Genomic DNA, 19,765 nt, shown 5'->3' with positions numbered 1-19,765 from the left:
AAGTTCTAGTACATTAGAAATAGGGATGCAAATGTTGGTACATTTTGCTGCCAACTAACTGACCCTCCTTAACTGGTCAACAAAGTTACATTTTATAATAGATAATATATAATAATAATATATGCCATTTAGCAGACGCTTTTATCCAAAGCGACTTACAGTCATGTGTGCATACATTCTACGTATGGGTGGTCCCGGGAATCGAACCCACTACCCTGGCGTTACAAGCGCCATGCTCTACCAACTGAGCTACAGAATGTGACCAACAGAAAAAAACTAGCTGTATATAATGACGAGATGTTTATGTTTCCGCCCTAACAATGGGAGTTATCCCAAGGAAAGAAGACAGTTTACGCCCAAAATAAGCCCATAGAAACCTATTGGGATTATTTTGGAGATATTTGTCTCTTCCACTATATGCATGCATACTAAGACAGGACATTTTTCATTAAGAGCTTAAAAGAAACATGCAACAATAGCAAGCATATCATCATACAGTGACAAGGCTAAAGCCGAAGTGAGCAACACCTGTAATAAAGACATTAATAAAGTATTTTTCAAACGTGCCAAAACGCAATTCACGGAAAAACACTGTTCTAAACAAAGCACCTAACGCGAGCAGAAAACAAGCTATCACCTTTCTCCTTCAGGGCCATACTATCAAAAAGAAAAGTGTTAAAGTAAAGCAACATTTGCTCTTTTCTTTCAGTCTTTCCTCCTTTGCTTCTCTGACATCTAGGCCCACACACAGTGTGCCGAGTGCTAAGCCCAAACAAAACGTAAATATTTACAACAATAAATCTTCCTCAGCCCTCCGCTCCTCTATAAAGCAAAGTACTACATTTTTGATTTAAACAGGGAGTCACATTGAGATTAAAAATCTATTTTAATATATGCCATTTGATTTAAACAGTCATGTGTGCATCATTCATTGAGATTAAAAACTGAGCTACAGATTTTACAAGAGAGCCTTGTATACTTTCCAATAAAAACGGAATAATAAAACACACATACAGTACCAGTCAAAAGAGTGTGCAAAGCTGTCATCAAGGCAAAGGGTGGCTACTTTGAAGAATCTCAAATATAAAATATATTTAACAGTGATTCCATATTGTTATTTCATTTTGTTGACGTCTTCTCCATTATTCTACAATGTAGATCATAAAATAAAGAAAACCCCTTGAATAGTAGGTGTCTCCAAACTTTTCACTGGTACTGTATATGTGTATAGAACAATGTAATTCAGCACACAATAACAATAGCAATTACATTCAACTACATAGAGGTCCTCAATCAATCATTTAAACTGCCTGAGTGGCACCAACACATGTAACTGCAGTGAACTCTGTTCCATAAATTGGGGGGAAAAAACAAAATGAAGATATTCCCAGATCTGTGGAGACTGACGGGATCTCTAGTAGAGGAATGGACGATTAATTAGGGCCGATTTCAAGTTTTCATAACAATCGGAAATAGGGAATTTTGGACGCTGATTTTGCAGATTTTTTTTTTTACACCTTTTTAAAATCTATATTTAACTAGGCAAGTCAGTTAAGAACACATTCTTATTTTCAATAACAGCCTAGGAATGGTGGATTAACTGCCTTGTTCAGGGGCAGAACGACAGATTTTTAGCTTGTCAGAGCGGGGGATCCAATCTTGCAACCTTACAGTTAACTCATCCAACGCTCTAACACCTGCCTCACGAGGAGCATGCCTGTTACGCGAATGCAGTAAGAAGCCCAGGTAAGTTGCTAGCTAGCATTAAACTTTATCATAATCGCTAGTTATAACTACACATGGTTGATGATATTACTAGTTTATCTAACGTGTCCTGCGCTGCATATAATCAATGCAATGCGCATTCGCGAACTGTCGTTGCTCCAACATGTACCTAACCATAAACACCAATGCCTTTCTTAAAATCAATACACAGAAGTGTATATTTTTAAACCTGCATATTTAGCTAAAAGAAATCCAGGTTAGCAGGCAATATTAACCAGGTGAAATGGTGTCACTTCTCTTGCGTTCATTGCACGCAGAGTCAGGGTACATGCAACAGTTTGGGCCGCCTGGCTCATTGCGAACTAATTTGCCAGAATTTTACGTAATTATGCCATACATTGAAGGTTGTGCAATGTAACAGGAATATTTGGACTGATGAATGCCACCTGTTAGAAAAAAATACAGAACAGTTCCGTATTTCACTGAAAGAATAAACGTCTTGTTTTCGAAATGATAGTTTCCGGATTTGACCATATTAATGACCTAAGGCTAGTATTTCTGTGTGTTATGTTATAATTACGTATATGATTTGATATTTGATAGAGCAGTCTGACTGAGCGATGGTAGGCAGCAGCAAGCTCGTAAGCATTCATTCAAACAGCACTTTCGTGCATTTTGCCAGCAGCGCTGCTGCTTATGACTTCAAGCCTTATCAGCTCCCGAGATTAGGCTGGTGTAACGATGTGATGTGAAATGGCTAGCTTGTTAGTGAGGTGCGCGCTAATAGAGTTTCAAACGTCACTCGCTCTGAGACTTGGAGTAGTTGTTCCCCTTGCTCTGCATGGGTAACGCTGCTTCGAGGGTTGCTGTTGTCGTTGTGTTCCTGGTTCAAGCCCAGGTAGGAGCGAGGAGAGGTAAGGAAGCTATACTGTTACACTGGCAATACTAAAGTGCCTATAAGAACATCCAAAGGTATATGAAATACAAATGGTATAGAGAGGAATAGTCCTATAATTCCTATAATAACTACAACCTAAAACTTCTTACCTGGGAATATTGAAGACTTATGTTAAAAGGAACCACCAGTTTTCATATGTTCTCATGTTCTGAGCAAGGAACTGAAACGTTAGCTTTCTTACATGGCACATATTGCACTTTTACTTTCTTCTCCAACACTTTGTTTTTGCATTATTAAAACAAAATTTAACATGTTTCATTATTTATTTCAGGCCAAATTGATTGTATTGATGTATTATATTAAGTTAAGTGTTATTACAAATATTATTATTTTTTTTTTTTTAATCATCCAATTAAATCGGCATCGCCTTTTTTGTCCTCCAATAATCGGTATCGGCGTCGAAAAATCATAATCGGTCGACTTTTAATCTCTAGTGTTATCCATTCATGAGAACGTGTTTGGTAACTTATGATACTTAATTTAATTAATAAAGTTAAATATGAAGGGAGTTTCTGTAAGATTGATTGTAAATACATAAATAGAGAAAGCAGCTCTCTTCTTAAAGACAGAGGTACATCCCACATTTTTATACAGACAACAATGAGTCCTAAAATTGTCCCCTGTGATAAAACGCATTGCTGAATGGTAGACTGTGTCCAAGGTTTTCAAAACAGAGGTTGCCATATGCATGTAAACAATCTCACCAAAATTCAATACAGGGAGAAGATTGTTTGAATAATCTCTCACCTATTTTCAATACTGAGGCATGATTAATTTCTATATAAACAAAAACTATCTTGGATATTAGCTTCTTAGTCATATGTTCTATATGCGTTACAATGTATAACTTGTCTTCAATCCAGACACCCAGGTACTTAAATTGAGAAACAAGCTCAATTTGGGCTCAATATATAGAGCAAATATGCAGGTCCTCAGGGTCAACATTTCATAACCTTGAGAACAGCATGAGCTTGGTTTTACACGTGGAATGAGAGATTGCAAAACTCTACTTGGAAGAGAGAGCACACCAACCTCATAGCTGCCGTGCACAGGGCATCAAGATTGTCAGACTAGATTGGAGGTTGCATCAGAAATGTTGTGTACTACTTTTGACCAGGGCCCATAAAGTAAATAAGGTTTCATTGATGTGGTGGGTCATAACTGCCGTTCAGAGAGCAATAAGATGGTAGACTATATCGATGTAATGGACTGATAACCTCACTAACATTCCTCTGTCTCTTCCACCATGTTGTCAAATAAGAGACTGGGAAGGTCCTGCTACAACATGTCTGCAACTAGCAGCCAGCCAGCATTCCCTGTAGGAAGAGTTATTAGCTCAGGTAGGGATTGCTTAAAACGGGGAGTGGTGCCCTAGGGCTGGGGGGGTAAACTCTAAACCTCAAACTTCTAGCATTGTAATTCACTTTGCAGGGAGGGTCTATCCATCCTGGCCTTCACTGAGACTCCCATCTGGTTCTTAAGCAAATCTTGTTAAGCAACCTTATTGTAACTTAGACCATTTTACTCCCCTTACAATCTAGGGACCTAGTCACAATAACAACAGTAGCAGATAACAAATCAAATGCAGAAACTCCATCATGAACACTACCAGTCTCAGTATCAGCAATGAGCTAATCTCCATCTCGCTAAACCCTCTCCTGTGGAGATGTAAGCTGTCCACTGGTACATGGCTGGGAGAGACGGACAGAAACACCTCATACTGAACTTCTGCTTTTCATGAACAGTTTTTGCCCACCTCAACACTTACAAGTAACTGCCAAAACAAATAAAAAAGTAAATGAGGGTTACGACGTATACTGAAAGCAGGTGCATCCATACAGGTGTGGTTCAGGAATTAATTAAGCAATTAACCGGTTACTCCTACCCCCTACTTTTTCGAACATTCTGTTAAAAATCGTGCAACATTTCAGCGCCCTGCTGCTCATGCCAGGAATATAGTATATGCATATGATTAGTATGTGTGGATAGAAAACACTCAGACGTTTATAAAACTGGTTAAATCACGGCTGTGACTATAACAGAACGTGCGTTTCATTTTAAAGCGCAGGAAAATCTGATCACTGAAAATGGAAAAATATATCCATCCGCCACTTCAACCCATTGATAAAGGCAAACCACATTAAATGGAGCTGAGGTTGCAATACCTACAGCTTCCACACGATGTCAACAGTCTTGTCATTTGCCTAGGCTTTGTTTCTTGGTCAAACGAAGAAGAGACAAGCCATTTGTTCAGGTCTCCGACCGGATATTTTGGTTGGGATTTACCGGGACATTATTTCCAGACGTACCCCATGTAGAATATACATCGCCTCGTGATCAATTTGAGCGCTTATTAACGTTTACTAATACCTAAAGTTGCATTACAAAAGTATTTCGAAGTGTTTTGTGAAAGTTTATCGTCAACTTTTTAATTAAAAAAATGACGTTACGTTATGAAACGCTATTTTTTTCCCGTTTATCACACATTCTTCATAGATCGATATCTAGGCTATATATGGACCGATTTAATCGAAAAAAAGACCCAATAGTGATTATGGGACATCTAGGAGTGCCAACAAAGAAGATGGTCAAAGGTAATGAATGTTTTATATTTTATTTGTGCGGTTTGTGTAGCGACGACTATGCTAATTATTTTGTTTACGTCCCCTGCGGGTCTTTTGGGGTGTTACATGCTATCAGATAATAGCTTCTCAGGCTTTCGCCGAAAAGCATTTTAAAAATCTGACTTATTGCCTGGATTCACAACGAGTGTAGCTTTAATTCAATACCCTGCATGTGTATTTTAATGAACGTTTGAGTTTTAACTAGTACTACATTTACATTTACTATTAGCATTTAGCGTAGCGCATTTGCATTTCCAGATGTCTAGATGGGACGCCTGCGTGTCAGGTAGGAGCAAGAGGTTAACATCCCATCATGCTTAGGGTCATGTAGGAAAATGCCCAGTTGCCCATTATTATGGCTACCATGGTTAGAAGAAGAGAACTCAGTGACTTTAAAAGAGGAGTCTCAAAGGTACATAGGGGGTTTAAAGGGTGTGTGTGTCTCAGTCACCAAATCTCAACCCGATTGAAAATCTGAGAATCTGGAGCAGCGCCTGACATCATTTTCCACCACCACAAAACACCAATTTATGTAATTTCTCATGGAACAATGGTTTCGCATCCCTCCAAGAGAGTACCAGACACTTGTAGAATCTATTCCAAGGCGCATTGAAGCTGTTATGGCGGCTCGTGATGGCCCAAAACCCTATTTGTTGGCGTTTCCTTTATTTTGGCAGTTAACTGTATGTAATCTGTTCCTTTTACATATGCAAATGTCCTGGTGTGTTTACATTGAAAAGTTAAATTTTCTTTTCCCCACCTCTGAATGGAAATGTAATTAATGGAAATTTAAACAGAAGGGCAGTGCATTGCATAGTTCAACACATAGGGCAGTGAACAAAGGAAAATTAAGGAATAAATTCTGAATTTATTTGATGGTATGCTTGATACGGTATGTCTGATAGTTGATGAAAGAAGAGAATTGTATAGGGGAATAGGGAACGTTTTCCCTGGGACACCAACTCACCATTCTTCCTGTCCCGCACAGGCATGTCGTTGGAGGCGGGATGAAGAGTCATCTCCTGAAGCTCATTAGTCACTGCTTCGCTCCGCGGGCTAGGTGCGGAGCCGGGTGCTACAGCAACAACCATGATGCCGGTATTTGGCTCCTTCCCATCCTGTGGCTCCAGCGTTGCCAGGGTGACAGAGAGACCTGTGAGAAATAAAACAGAATTTAAAATGAGGTTGGTTAGGTTTGTAAATGATCCTACGCAGAAAATATCATTTCAACGAGGTGGGGAACTCTGGTCCAAGAAACTGCAGGGTATGCGGGCTTTTGTTCCACCCCGGCACCAGAATACTTGATTAAGCTTATCAGCTTTTTTTTCACCTTTATTTAACCAGGTAGGCCAGTTGAGAACAAGTTCACATTTACAACTGCGATCTGGCCAAGATAAAGGAAAGCAGTAGGACAAAAACAACACAAACGACAGAGTTACACGTGGAATAAACAAACGTACAGTCAATAACACAATAGAAAAAGTCCAAATACCGTGTGTGCAAATGGCGAGAGGTAAGGAAATAAAAGAGGCAATAGTAGCAAAGTAATTACAACTTAGCAAATGAACACCGGAATGATAGATGTGCAAGTAGAAATACTGGTGTGCAAAATAGCAAAAAAGTTCATATAAAAACAATATGGGGATGAGGTAGGTAGATTGGATGGGCTATTTAGAGCTGCAGCAATCGGTAAGCTGCTCAGATAGCTGATGCTTAAAGTTAGTGAGGGAGATAAGTCTCCAACTTCAGTGATTTTTGCAATTCGTTCCAGTCATTGGCAGCAGAGAACTGGAAGGAAAGGCAGAAAAACGAGGCGTTTGCTTTGGGGATGACCAGTGAAATATACCTGCTGGAGCGTGTGCTACGGGTGGGTGTTGTTTTGGTGACCCGTGAGCTGAGATAAGGCGGAGCTTTACCTAGCAAAGACTTCTAGATGACCTGGAGCCAGTGGCGACGAATAAGCTGACGAAAGCATACAGGTCACAGTGGTGGGTAGTAAAGTTTGACCGATTAATCAGAAGATTTCAAGTTTTCATAACAATCGGAAATCAGTATTTTTGGACACCGATTTGACCCATTTTTGTATTTTTTACACCATTATTTAATCTTTATTTAACTAGGCAAGCCAGTTAAGAACACATTCTTATTTTCAATGAAGGCCTAGGAACGGTGGGTTAACTGCCTCGTTCAGGGGCAGAACGACAGATTTTTACCTTGTCAGCTCGGGGGATTCAATCTTGCAACCTAACAGTTAACTAGTCCAACGCTCTAACCACCTGCCTCTCATTGCACTCCTCGAGGAGACTGCCTCTTACACGAATGCAGAAAGCCAAGTTAAGTTGCTAGCTAGCATTTAACTTATCTTATGAAAAACAATCAAACAATCATAATCACTAGTTAAACTAGTAATATTATCAACCATGTGTAGTTATCTAGCGTGTCCTGCGTTGCATATAATCGATGCGGTGTGTATCGTTGCTTCAATGTGTACCTAGCCATAAACATCAATCCCTTTCTTAAAATCAATACACAGAAGTATGTATTTTTAAACCTGCGTATTTAGCTAAAAGAAATATAACCAGGTGAAATTGTGTCAATTCTCTTGCTTTCATTGCACGCAGAGTCAGTGTATATGCAACAGTTTGGGCCGCCTAATTTGCCAGAATTTATGTAATTATGACATAACATTGAAGGTTGTGCAATGTAACAGGAATTATTTAGACTTATGGATGCCACCCATTAGATAAAATACAGAACGATTCTGTATTTCACTGAAAGAATAAAAGTCCTGTTTTCGAGATGATAGTTTCCGGATTTTACTATATTAATGACCGAAGGCTCGTATTTCTGTGTGTTACCATGTTATAACTAAGTCTATGATTTGATAGAGCAGTCTGACTGAGCGATGGTAGGCAGCAGCATGCTCGTAAGCATTCATTCAAACAGCACTTTCATGCGTTTGCCAGCAGCTGTTTATGACTTCAAGCCTATCAACTCCCGAGATTAGGCTCGTGTAACCGATGTGAAATGGCTAGCTAGTTAGCGGGGTGCGTGCTAATAGCGTTTCAAACGTCACTCGCTCTGAGACTTGGAGTGGTGGTTCCCCTTGCTCTGCAAGGGCCGCGGCTTTTGTGGAGAGATGGGTAACGCTGCTTCGAGGGTGGCTGTTGTCGTTGTGTTCCTGGTTCGAGCTAAGGTAGGAGGAGCGAGGAGAGGGACGGAAGCTATACTGTTACACTGGCAATACTAAAGTGCCTATAAGAACATCCAAAGGTATATGAAATACAAATAGTATAGAGAGGAATAGTCCTATAATTCCCATAATAACTTCAACCTAAAACTTCTTACCTGGGAATATTGAAGACTTATGTTAAAAGGAACCACCAGCTTTCATATGTTCTCATGTTCTGAGCAAGGAACTTAAATGTTAGCTTTCTTACATGGCACATATTGCACTTTTACTTTCTTCTTCAACACTTTGTTTTTGCATTATTTAAACAAAATTGAACATGTTTCATTATTTATTTCAGGCTAAATTGATTTTATTGATGTATTATATTAAGTTAAAATAAGTGTTCATTCAGTATTTTTGTAATTATTATTATTACAAATTATTATTTTTTTAAAGTTTTTTTTTATTGTTTTTTAAATCGTCCGATTAATCGGTATCGGCTTTTGTAGTCCTCCAATAATCGGTATCGGAGTTGAAAAATCGTAATCGGTCGACCTCTAGTGGGTAGTATATGGGGCATTGGTGACAAAACGGATGGCACGGTGGTAGACTACATCCAATTTGTTGAGTAGAGTGTTGGAGGCCATCTTGTAAATTACATCGCAGAAGTCAAGGATCGGTAGGATAGTCAGATTTACGAGGGTATGTTTGGCAGCATGAGTGAAGGAGGCTTTGTTGAGAAATAGGAAGCCGATTCAAGATTTAATGTTGGATTGGAGATGCTTAATATGAGTCTGGAAGGAGAGTTTACAGTCTAGCCAGACACCTAGGTATTTGTAGATGTCCACATTTTCTTAAGTCAGAACCATCCAAACTAGTGATGCTTGTCGGGCGGGTGGGTGTGGGCAGCGATCAGTGAAGGAGCATGCATTTTGTTTTACTAGTGTTTAAGAGCATTGGAGGCCACGGAAGGAGTGTTGTATGGCGTTGAAGCCCGTCTGGAGGTTTGTTAACACAGTGTCCAAAGAAGGGCCATATGTATACAGAATGGTGTTGTCTGCGTAGAGGTGGATCAGGGAACCACCCGCAGCAAGAGCAACATCATTGATGTATAGAGAGAAGAGAGTCGGCCCGAGAATTGAACCTTGTGGCACCCCATAGTCTGCCAGAGGTCCGGACAATAGGCCCTCCGATTTGACACACTGAACTCTGTCTGAGAAGTAGTTGGTGAACCAGGCGAGGTAGTCATTTGAGAAACCTCGCTCCTCCTACCTGGGCTCGAACCAGGAACACAACGACAAGGCTGTTGAGTCTGCCGATAAGAATACGGTGATTGACAGAGTCGAGCGCCTTGGCCAGGTCGATGAAGACAGCTGCACAGTACTGTCTTTTATCGATGGCGGTTATGATATCGTTTAGCTTAATATTGGATTTACATTTAGACCACTTAGTTTTACGAGGTGTGTATTTAACCTGGGGTAGGACTAAAAATCGGTGGCTGTCCAAGACCAATTTTGCCCACCCTCCCCCATCATGACCAGATCTGTAAAGACATTGGCGGAGGGTCTGTTACAGATCTGTTACTCAGGGCTGAGAGGTAGAACCCAGAACACTTGTGCAATTCTCAGACACAGAAAGAACACCCAATTTAAGAATGCATGGCTGCAGGCTAAGGATTATAAAGTCAATCATCATGAGGAATTAGCATCTTGCATTTCCTTTGACCTCTGACACTTGTTGAAGTTATGGTTGACTTCAGCGCAGTCTATCATTTAGGGTCGTTCCCCTATTGCAGTGGTTCCCAAACTTTTTATAGTCCCGTACCCCTTCAAACATTCAACCTCCAGCTGCGTACCCCCTCTAGCACCAGGGTCAGCACACTCTCAAATGTTTTTTAAATTGTATTTTTACATCATTGTAAGCCTGCCACACACACACACATATATATTAAGTATAAGAATTAGTGTGAGTTTATCACAACCCGGTTTGTGGTAAGTTACAATGAGCTCTTATAGGACCAGGGCACAAATAATAGTAATCCATCATTTTGTTCTTTATTTAACCATCTTACATAAAACCTTTTTTGTTCATCGAAAATTGAATACCTCACCACAGGTTAATGAGAAGGGTGTGCTTGAAAGGAAGCACATAACTCTGCAATGTTGGGCTGTATTGGAGAGTCTCAGTCTTAAATCATTATCCACACACATTCTGTGCCTGTATTTAGTTTTCATGCTAGTGAGGGCTAAGAATCCACTCTCACATAGGTACGTGTTTGCAAAGGGCATCAGTGTCTTAACAGCGAGATTTGCAAATGCAGGATCCAGAAATCTGGCAGTGGCTTCTGATTAAATAACATTTTCACAGAACCGCTTGTTGCAATTTCGATGAGGCTCTCTTGTTCAGATATCAGTAAATGTACTGGAGGCAGGGCATGAAGGGGATAACGAATCCAGTTGTTTGAGTCATCCGTTTTAGGAAAGTACCTGCGTAATTGCGCACCCAACACACACACAGCTGCTTCGCTATATCACATTTTACATTGTCCGTAAGCTTGAGTTCATTTGCACACAAATATATCATACAATGATGAAAAGACGTGTGTGTTGTCCTTGTTAATGCAGACAGAGAAGAGCTTTAACTTCTTAATCATAGCCTCAATTTTGTTCCACAAGTTGAATATAGTTGCGGAGAGTCGCAGTAATCCTATATTTAGATCATTCAGGCGAGAAAAACCATCACCAAGATAGGCCAGTCGTGTGAGAAACTCATCATCATGTGAGAAACTCATCATCATGTAAGCGGTCAGACAAGTGAAAATGCTCAGTAAATCAAACTTTAAGCTCTTCTTTCAATAAGAAAAAAAACGTGTCAATACTTTGCCCCTTGATAACCAGCGCACTTCTGTATGTTGTAAAAGCGTTACATGGTCGCTGCCCATATCATGGTATAGTACAGAAAATACACGAGAGTTCAGGAGTCTTGCTTTAACAAAGTTAACCATTTTCACTGTAGTGTCCAAAACGTATTTCAAGTGGTCAGGCATTCCCTTGGCAGCAAAAGCCTCTCGGTGGATGCTGCAGTGTACACAAGTGGTGTCGGGAGCAACTGCTCGCATGCGCTGTCATGGCTTTTGCGCCATCAGTACAGATCCCACCCCATCTTAACCACTAAAGTCCATTTGATGTCACAAAGCAGTCCTGTACTTAAAAAATATCCTCTCCTGTTGTCCTGGTTTCCAATGGTTTGCAGAAGAGGAGGTCTTCCTTAATTGACCCCCCATAAACGTAACAGACATGTGCCAGGTCCGCCACGTCATTGAGTCATCCAGCTGTTACGCATAGAATTCACTGGCATGTATGCGAAGCAGTAATTATTTCAAAACATCTCCTGCCATGTCACTGATGCATTGTGAAACAGTGTGTTTGATGAAGAAATTGTATAGTTTTTTGGACATTTTCCCCCAGCATTGTCCCAGCCATATCCGCGGCAGCAAGAATAATTAAGTCCTGCACATTAGTATGGGGCTTGCCTGTCCTAGCCACTCGGAAGCTCACCATGTAAGACGCTTCTAGCCCCTTCTTATTAATGGTATCCGTTGCTTATATACATGTCTTACTACTCGAAAGTCGTCTTAATTCTCGCTCAAAAATATCCTGTGGTTTAATTTTCAAATTGGCATGTTTAGTTTCTAAATGTCTGCGCAAAAGTGAAAGTTTCGAGTTGTGAGATAGTACTTTCACACAAACACACTGTGGTTGAGGAAAGGCACTACTCCCAATGTAAGTGAACCACAAATCAATGTAGTTCATCATATTAGCGCTTCTTCGATGGTCCAACGTCCCTGTCTGTTGTTCGGTGCTTTCCCGGGTAAGGGGCAGGAGCTCTTTGGCTGCATCAGATTCACAACTGTCAGTGTCCATACTAGCTGTGCTATCAACAAATGTAGAATTACTGATGCTAGCATTGGATGTGCTCGTGGAAGCAGAACAACTTGGGTCGTCGACAGGTGCAGGTGTCGTACTGCTGGTAGTAGCAGTACTACCAGTAGAGCTGGTATGTGTCTCTATGGACGCGGGCCTTACTGTTTTAAAACATTGAGTGATGTTCGAGCAAACGGAATGAGCAGCAGCTACGTTTGGCTACATACGGACCGTTAGTGGAATTCCCACGAGAGAGTAACTGTTCATGTGATCGGATGTTCATTATTTGACTAGGCTACATGTATTTGACATTGTGTTGTTATTTCACGCAATACCAGATAGTTTTATTTTGGCAGTGAAACGAGGCTACTCAGGCAAGAAAAACAATTACCCAAATGTATAGTCCCGAACGAAAATGTAAATGGACCGTTAGAAAATGTCAAGGTGAATCACATTTTTATTTGGCGTATCCCCAACGGCATTGGGCGTAGTTTGGGAATACCTGCCCTTTAGGGTCGTTGGACCTCAAAAAGCACAAGAGAGGATTTACACCCCCCATCTCAGATTTTGCCAAAAAAGTTGTAGTTACAAACAGATAAGATTAGGATTCCTTAAACATTTTGTTCAATTATTTAATCTGAGAAATTAAGATAATTTATTGTGCCAAAATTGGCCATTTTAATTTATAGGATTCATATAATATTAAATATAGTACATGTCACGCCTTGGTCATTGTATTTTGTGTTTTTGTTATATGTTTGGGTAGGCCAGGGTGTGACATGGGTTTATATGTTGTGTTTCGTATTGGGGTTTTATTAGCATTGGGATTGTGTATGATTAGGGGTGTGTCTAGTTAGGCTTGGCTGCCTGAGGCGGTTCTCAATTGGAGTCAGGTGATTCTCGTTGTCTCGGATTGGGAACCGTATTTAGGTAGCCTGAGTTCGCTTTGTATTTTGTGGGTGTTTGTTCCTGTCTTTGTGTAGTAGTCACCAGATAGGCTGTAATAGGTTTCACGTTCCGTTCTGTTGTTTTTGTATTTAGATTTAGTTATTTTCATGTACCGCAATTCCTTCATTAAAGTCATGAATAACCTACACGCTGCATTTCGGTCCGACTCTCTTCATTCAACAGACAAACCTCGTTACAGTACAGAACATCTGATTTGGACTATAATTCTTCCTAACAATAAGACATGAGGAATCCAGTAAAATTATCAAAAGCCACCCTCAATCCCACCCCAACAACCAGTATCAGTTCTCTATGTCTGACAAGCAGGATGGAGCTGCGGCATAGCATATTGCTTCTTCATTCTATGTGATGTGTCAGCCTACCCCGGGCCAAACCCTAACGACGGTGGGCCAATTGTATGTTGCCCTATGAAACTCCCAAATACGTCTGGTTGTGATACAGGCTGGAATCGAACCAGGGTCTGTAGTGACACCTCTTGCGCTGAGCTGCAGTGCCTTAGACCCCTGCACAACTCGGGAGCCCCGCATGGATCAAAAAATTATCTTCTCAAATTGGGTTAAAAATAAATAAATACTAAAATAAACAATAACTTTTGCTCATGACAAAATAAATTGAGTGGTCAACAATTCAAGCCAGTCCTCCATTAAAGCAACGCAGTTAGTCATGGGTTGCTGAATTGACATGGAATACCTAAGGCAGCGGCGTACTAAACTAAACATTTGTTTTTTAAATTTTCCTGTGGAAAAGTGGTTTCAAGATCAAAAAGACATGTTACAACATCAGACCCCCCCATACCTCTGCTGAAAAAAATCTGAGCAGAAACACTGACCTCTGAATGGTTTACATAAAGACAAAATGATAACACTGCAGGGTCGATTCAGTTTGTTTTCATGAGTGTGTTTTCTACCCATGGACTGCAGCAAGAAATGGCACTAGAACAAAGCAGGCCTAGCCTGTCAATGAGGTTGTGTTGTCTGAGGATCTTTCACTCTCTCCATCTCTGTGTTAACCTCAGGTTATTGCTGAGATTTTTTTTGAGGGGGGTTGTCTTGCTCAACCAAGGCTCAACCTACTATCTGTCTCAGTCTCCCTCAATGCCCCTCTCCCCATGTCTGTCTGGGTGTGGCAGCATACAGCACAAGCTGAAAAGACTGCGCCGACAGACATTGCAGCTCTACTTCTAGCTCCTTGGCAACCTTGCAGTATTTAATTTTTGTGTGTCCAAAACACTTTACATACTGTTTTACTCATTTCATATGTACAGTTGAAATCAGAAGTTTAAATACACTTAGGTTGGAGCCAATAAAACTTGTTTTTCAACCACTCCACAAATCTCGAGTTAACAAACGATAGTTTTGGCAAGTCGGTTAGGACATCTACTTTATGCATGACACAAGTAATTTTTCCCAAAATTGTTTACAGACAGATTATTCACTGTATCACAATTCCAGTGGTTCAGAAGTTTACAAACACTAAGTTCACTGTGCCTTTAAACAGGTTAGACAATTCCAGAAAATGATGTTATGGCTTTAGAAGCTTCTGATAGGCCAATTGACATTTCAGTCAATTGGAGGTGTACCTGTGGATGTATTTCAAGGCCTACCTTCAAACTCAGTGCCTCTTTGCTTGACATCATGGGAACATCAAAAGAAATCAGCCAAGACCTCAGAAAAAAAATGGTAGACCTCCACAAGTATGGTTCATCCTTGAGAGTAATTTCCAAACACCTAAATGGTACCACGTTCATCTGAACAAAAAATAGTACACAAGTATAAACACCATGGGACGACGCTCCTGTCATACCTCTCAGGAAGGAGACGCATCTCTAGTCTCATAGAGATGAACATACTTTGGTGCGAAAAGTGCGAATCAATCCCAGAACAACAGCAAAGAACCTTGTGAAGATGCTGGAGGAAAAAGGAACAAAAGTATTTTTATCCACAGTAAAAGTCCTATATCAACATAACCTGAAAGGCCGCGCAGCAAGGAAGAAGCCACTGCTCCAAAACCGCCATAAAAAAACAGACTACTGTTCGTAACTAAACATGGGGACAAAGACTGTACTTTTTGGAGAAATGTCCTCTGGTCTGATGAAACAAAAATAGAACTGTTTGGCCATAATGACCATTGTTATATTTGGAGGAAAAAGGGGGAGGCTGGCAAGCCGAAGAACACCATCCCAACCGTGAAGCACAGGGGTGGCAGCATGTTATGGGGGTGCTCTGCTGCAGGAGGGACTGGTGCACTTCACAAAATAGATGGCATCATAATAATATAATAAATAATATAATCATGAAGAGGGGAAAATTGTGGATATTTTTAATCAACATCTAAAGACATCAGTCAGGAAGTTAAAGCTTAGTCGCAAATGGGTCTTCCAAATGGACAATAACCCCAAGCATACGTCCAAAGTTGTGGAAAAATGGCTTAAGGACAACAAAGTCAAGGTATTGGGGTGGCCATCACAAAGCCCTGTTCTCAATCCTACAGAATATTTATGGGCAGAACTGAAAAAGCTCGTGCGAGCAAAGAGGCCTACAAACCTGACTCAGTTACACCAGCTCTTGTCAGGAGAAATGGGCCAAGAATTCACCCAAGTTATTGTGAGAAGCTTGTGGAAGGCTACCCAAAACATTTGACCCAAGTTAACAATTTAAAAGGAAATGCAACCAAATACTAATTGAGTGTATGTAAACTTCTGACCCACTGGCAATGTGATGAAAGAAATAAAAGCTGAAATAAATCATTCTCTACTATTATTCTGACATTTCACATTCTCAATATAAGGTGGTGATCCTAACTGACCTAAGACAGGGCATTTTTACTAGGATTAAATGTCAGGAATTGTGAAAAACTGAGTTTAAATGTCTTTGGCTAAGCTGTATGTAAACTTCCGATATCAACCGTATACAAGCCGTGGTCAAAAGTTTTGAAAATGACAAAATATTAATTTTCACAAAGTGTGCTGCCTCAGAGTTTGTCAGAATTTGTGGGGTTTTGTTTGTCCACCCACCTCTTGAGGATTGACCACAAGTTCTCAATGGGATTAAGGTCTGGGGAGTTCTGGCCATGGACCCAAAATATCATTGTTTTGTTCCCCGAGCCACTTAGTTATCCCTTTTGTCTTATGGCAAGGTGCTCCATCATGCTGGAAAAGGCATTGTTATTCACCAAACTGTTCCTGGATGGTTGGGAGAAGTTGCTCTCGGAGGATGTGTTGGTACCATTCTTTATTCATGGCTGTGTTCTTAGGCAAAATTGTGAGGGGGTCAACTCCCTTGGCTGAGAAGCAACCGCACACATGAATGGTCTCCGGATGCTTTACTGTTGGCATGACACAGGACTGATGGTAGCGCTCACCTTGTCTTCTCTGGAAAATATTTTTTTCAGGATGCCCCAAACAATCGGAAAGGGGATTAATATAATAATATAATAATATATGCCATTTAGCAGACGCTTTTATCCAAAGCGACTTACAGTCATGTGTGCATACATTCTACGTATGGGTGGTCCCGGGGATCGAACCCACTACCCTGGCGTTACAAGCGCCATGCTCTACCAACTGAGCTACAGAAGGACCATGATTCATCAGAGAAAATGACTTTACCCCAGTCCTCAGCAGTCCAATCCCCGTACCTTTTGCAAAATATCAGTCTGGCCCTGATGTTTACCTGGAGAAGTGGCTTCTTTGCTGCCCTTCTTGACACCAGGCCATCCTCCAAAAGTCTTCGCCTCACTGTGTGCAGATGCACTCACACCTGCCTGCTGCCATTCCTGAGCAAGCTCTGTCATGGTGGTGCCCCGATCCCGCAGCTGAACCAACTTTAGGAGACGGTCCTGGTGCTTGCTGGACTTTCTTGGGCACCCTGAAGCCTTCTTCACAACAATTGAACCGCTCTCCTTGAACTTCTTGATGATCCGATAAATGGTTGATTTAGGTGAAATCTTACTGGCAGCAATATCCTTGCCTGTGAAGCCCTTTTTGTGCAAAGCAATGATGATGGCACGAGTTTCCTTGAAGGTAACCATGGCTGACAGAGGAAGAACAATGATTCCAAGCATCACCCTCCTTTTGAAGCTTCTAGTCTGTTATTCGAACTCAATGAGCATGACAGAGTGATCTCCAGCCTTGTCCTCATCAACACTCACACCTGTGTTGAGAGAATCACTGACATGATGTCAGCTGGTCCTTTTGTGGCAGGGCTGAAATGCAGTGGAAATGTTTTTGGGGGATTCAGTTAATTTACATGGCATAGAGGGACTTTGCACAATTCATCTGATCACTCTTCATAACATCCTGGAGTAGATGCAAATTGCCATCATACAAACTGAGGCAGCAGACTTTGTGAAAATGTATATTTGAGTCATTCTCAACTAGTCAATGGCACTCTGACATTGCTCGTCCTAATATTTATAGTGGGGCAAAAAAAGTATTTAGTCAGCCACCAATTGTGCAAGTTCTCCCACTTAAGAGGCCTGTAATTTTCATCATAGGTACACTTCAACTATGACAGACAAAATGAGATGAAAAAAAATCCAGAAAATCATTTTGTAGGATTTTAAATGAATTTATTTGCAAATTATGGTGTAAAATAAGTATTTGTTCAATAACAAAAGTTTCTCAATACTTTGTTATATACCTTTGTTGGCAATGACAAAGGTCAAACGTTTTCTGTAAGTCTTCACAAGGTTTTCACACACTGTTGCTGGTATTTTGGCCCATTCCTCCATGCAGATCTCCTCTAGAGCAATGATGTTTTGGGACTGTTGCTGGGCAACACGGACTTTCAACTCCCTCCAAAGATTTTCTATGGGGTTGAGATCTAGACTGGCTAGGCCACTCCAGGACCTTGAAATGCTTCTTACAATGCCACTCCGTTGCCCGGGCGGTGTGTTTGGGATCATTGTCATGCTGAAAGACCCAGCCACGTTTCATCTTCAATGCCCTTGCTGATGGAAGGAGGTTCACTCAAAATGTTACGATACATGGCCCATTTCATTCCTTCCTTTACACGGATCAGTCGTCCTGGTCCCTTTGCAGAAAAACAGCCCCAAAGCATGATGTTTCCACCCCCATGCTTCACAGTAGGTATGGTGTTCTTTGGATGCAACTCAGCATTCTTTGTCCTCCAAACACGACAAGTTGAGTTTTTACCAAAAGGTTATATTTTGGTTTCATCTGACCATATGACATTCTCCCAATCTTCTTCTGGATCATCCAAATGCTCTCTAGCAAACTTCAGACGGGCCTGGACATGTACTGGCTTAAGCAGGGGGACACGTCTGGCACTGCAGGATTTGAGTCCCTGGCGGCGTGGTGCGTTACTGATGGTAGGCTTTGTTACTTTGGTCCCAGCTCTCTGCAGGTCATTCACTAGGTCCCCCCATGTAGTTCTGGGATTTTTGCTCACCGTTCTTGTGATCATTTTGACCCCACGGGGTGAGATCTTGCGTGGAGCCCCAGATCGAGGGAGATTATCAGTGGTCTTGTATGTCTTCCATTTCCTAATAATTGCTCCCACAGTTGATTTCTTCAAACCAAGCTGCTTACCTATTGCAGATTCAGTCTTCCCAGCCTGGTGCAGGTCTACAATTTTGTTTCTGGTGTCCTTTGACAGCTCTTTGGTCTTGGCCATAGTGGAGTTTGAGGTTGTGGACAGGTGTCTTTTATACTGATAACAAGTTCAAACAGGTGCCATTCATACAGGTAATGAGTGGAGGACAGAGGAACCTCTTAAAGAAGAAGTTACAGGTCTGTGAGAGCCAGAAATCTTGCTTGTTTGTAGGTGACCAAATACTTATTTTCCACCATAATTTGCAAATAAATTCATAAAAAATCCTACAATGTGATTTTCTGGATTTCTTTTCTCATTTTGTCTGTCATAGTTGAAGTGTACCTATGATGAAAAGTACAGGCCTCTCATCTTTTTAAAGTGTAGAATTTGCACAATTGGTGGCTGACTAAATACGTTTTAGCCCCACTGTATATATTTCTTAATTCCATTATTTTACTTTTAGATGTGTGAATTGTTAGATACTGCTGCACTGTTTGAACTGGGAATCAATTGTATTTCTAAAGTTCTTTTTACATCAGCAGATGTCAAAAAGTGCTATACAGAAACCCCGCCTAAAACCCCAAACAGCAAGCAATGCAGATGTAGAAGCACTACACCCGCAATAGCAATTGCTAAAAATGTGTATGTGACCAAAAAAAATTGATTTGAGATGATTGTTGATGTGACCATAAGGAGCAGTTTCCTGGCACTGGCTCGGGAAAAACCACAACACTCACATGGCCAGAGAGGATTTCTGTCTTCTGAATGTTCCAGCAGCCTGAGGAAGTAGTCTCCAGTCAGACAACACACCCCAACCGAAAAACCTTTTCTGGTCAATC

The 19,765-nt window shown here is 40.9% G+C and overlaps 1 protein-coding gene across 6 annotated transcripts in view; it reads right to left on the bottom strand.

Moving 5' to 3' along the window:
* LOC124038518 (myocardin-related transcription factor A-like) overlaps window positions 1-19,765 on the bottom strand; it is a 65,626-nt gene that overhangs the window by 40,062 nt on the left and 5,799 nt on the right. For all 6 annotated transcript variants that reach the window (XM_046354514.1, XM_046354507.1, XM_046354511.1 and 3 more), the window contains one exon: window positions 6,275-6,460. In XM_046354514.1, coding sequence (XP_046210470.1) covers window positions 6,275-6,398 — 124 coding nt within the window. In that variant the 5' untranslated portion in view covers window positions 6,399-6,460. The remainder of the gene's footprint in view (window positions 1-6,274; window positions 6,461-19,765) is intronic.

This window comes from Oncorhynchus gorbuscha, linkage group LG06 (genome assembly GCF_021184085.1).
Source record: "Oncorhynchus gorbuscha isolate QuinsamMale2020 ecotype Even-year linkage group LG06, OgorEven_v1.0, whole genome shotgun sequence".
Classification (NCBI taxonomy): Eukaryota; Metazoa; Chordata; class Actinopteri; order Salmoniformes; family Salmonidae; genus Oncorhynchus; species Oncorhynchus gorbuscha.
This window is presented reverse-complemented; position numbering and strand designations above follow the sequence as displayed.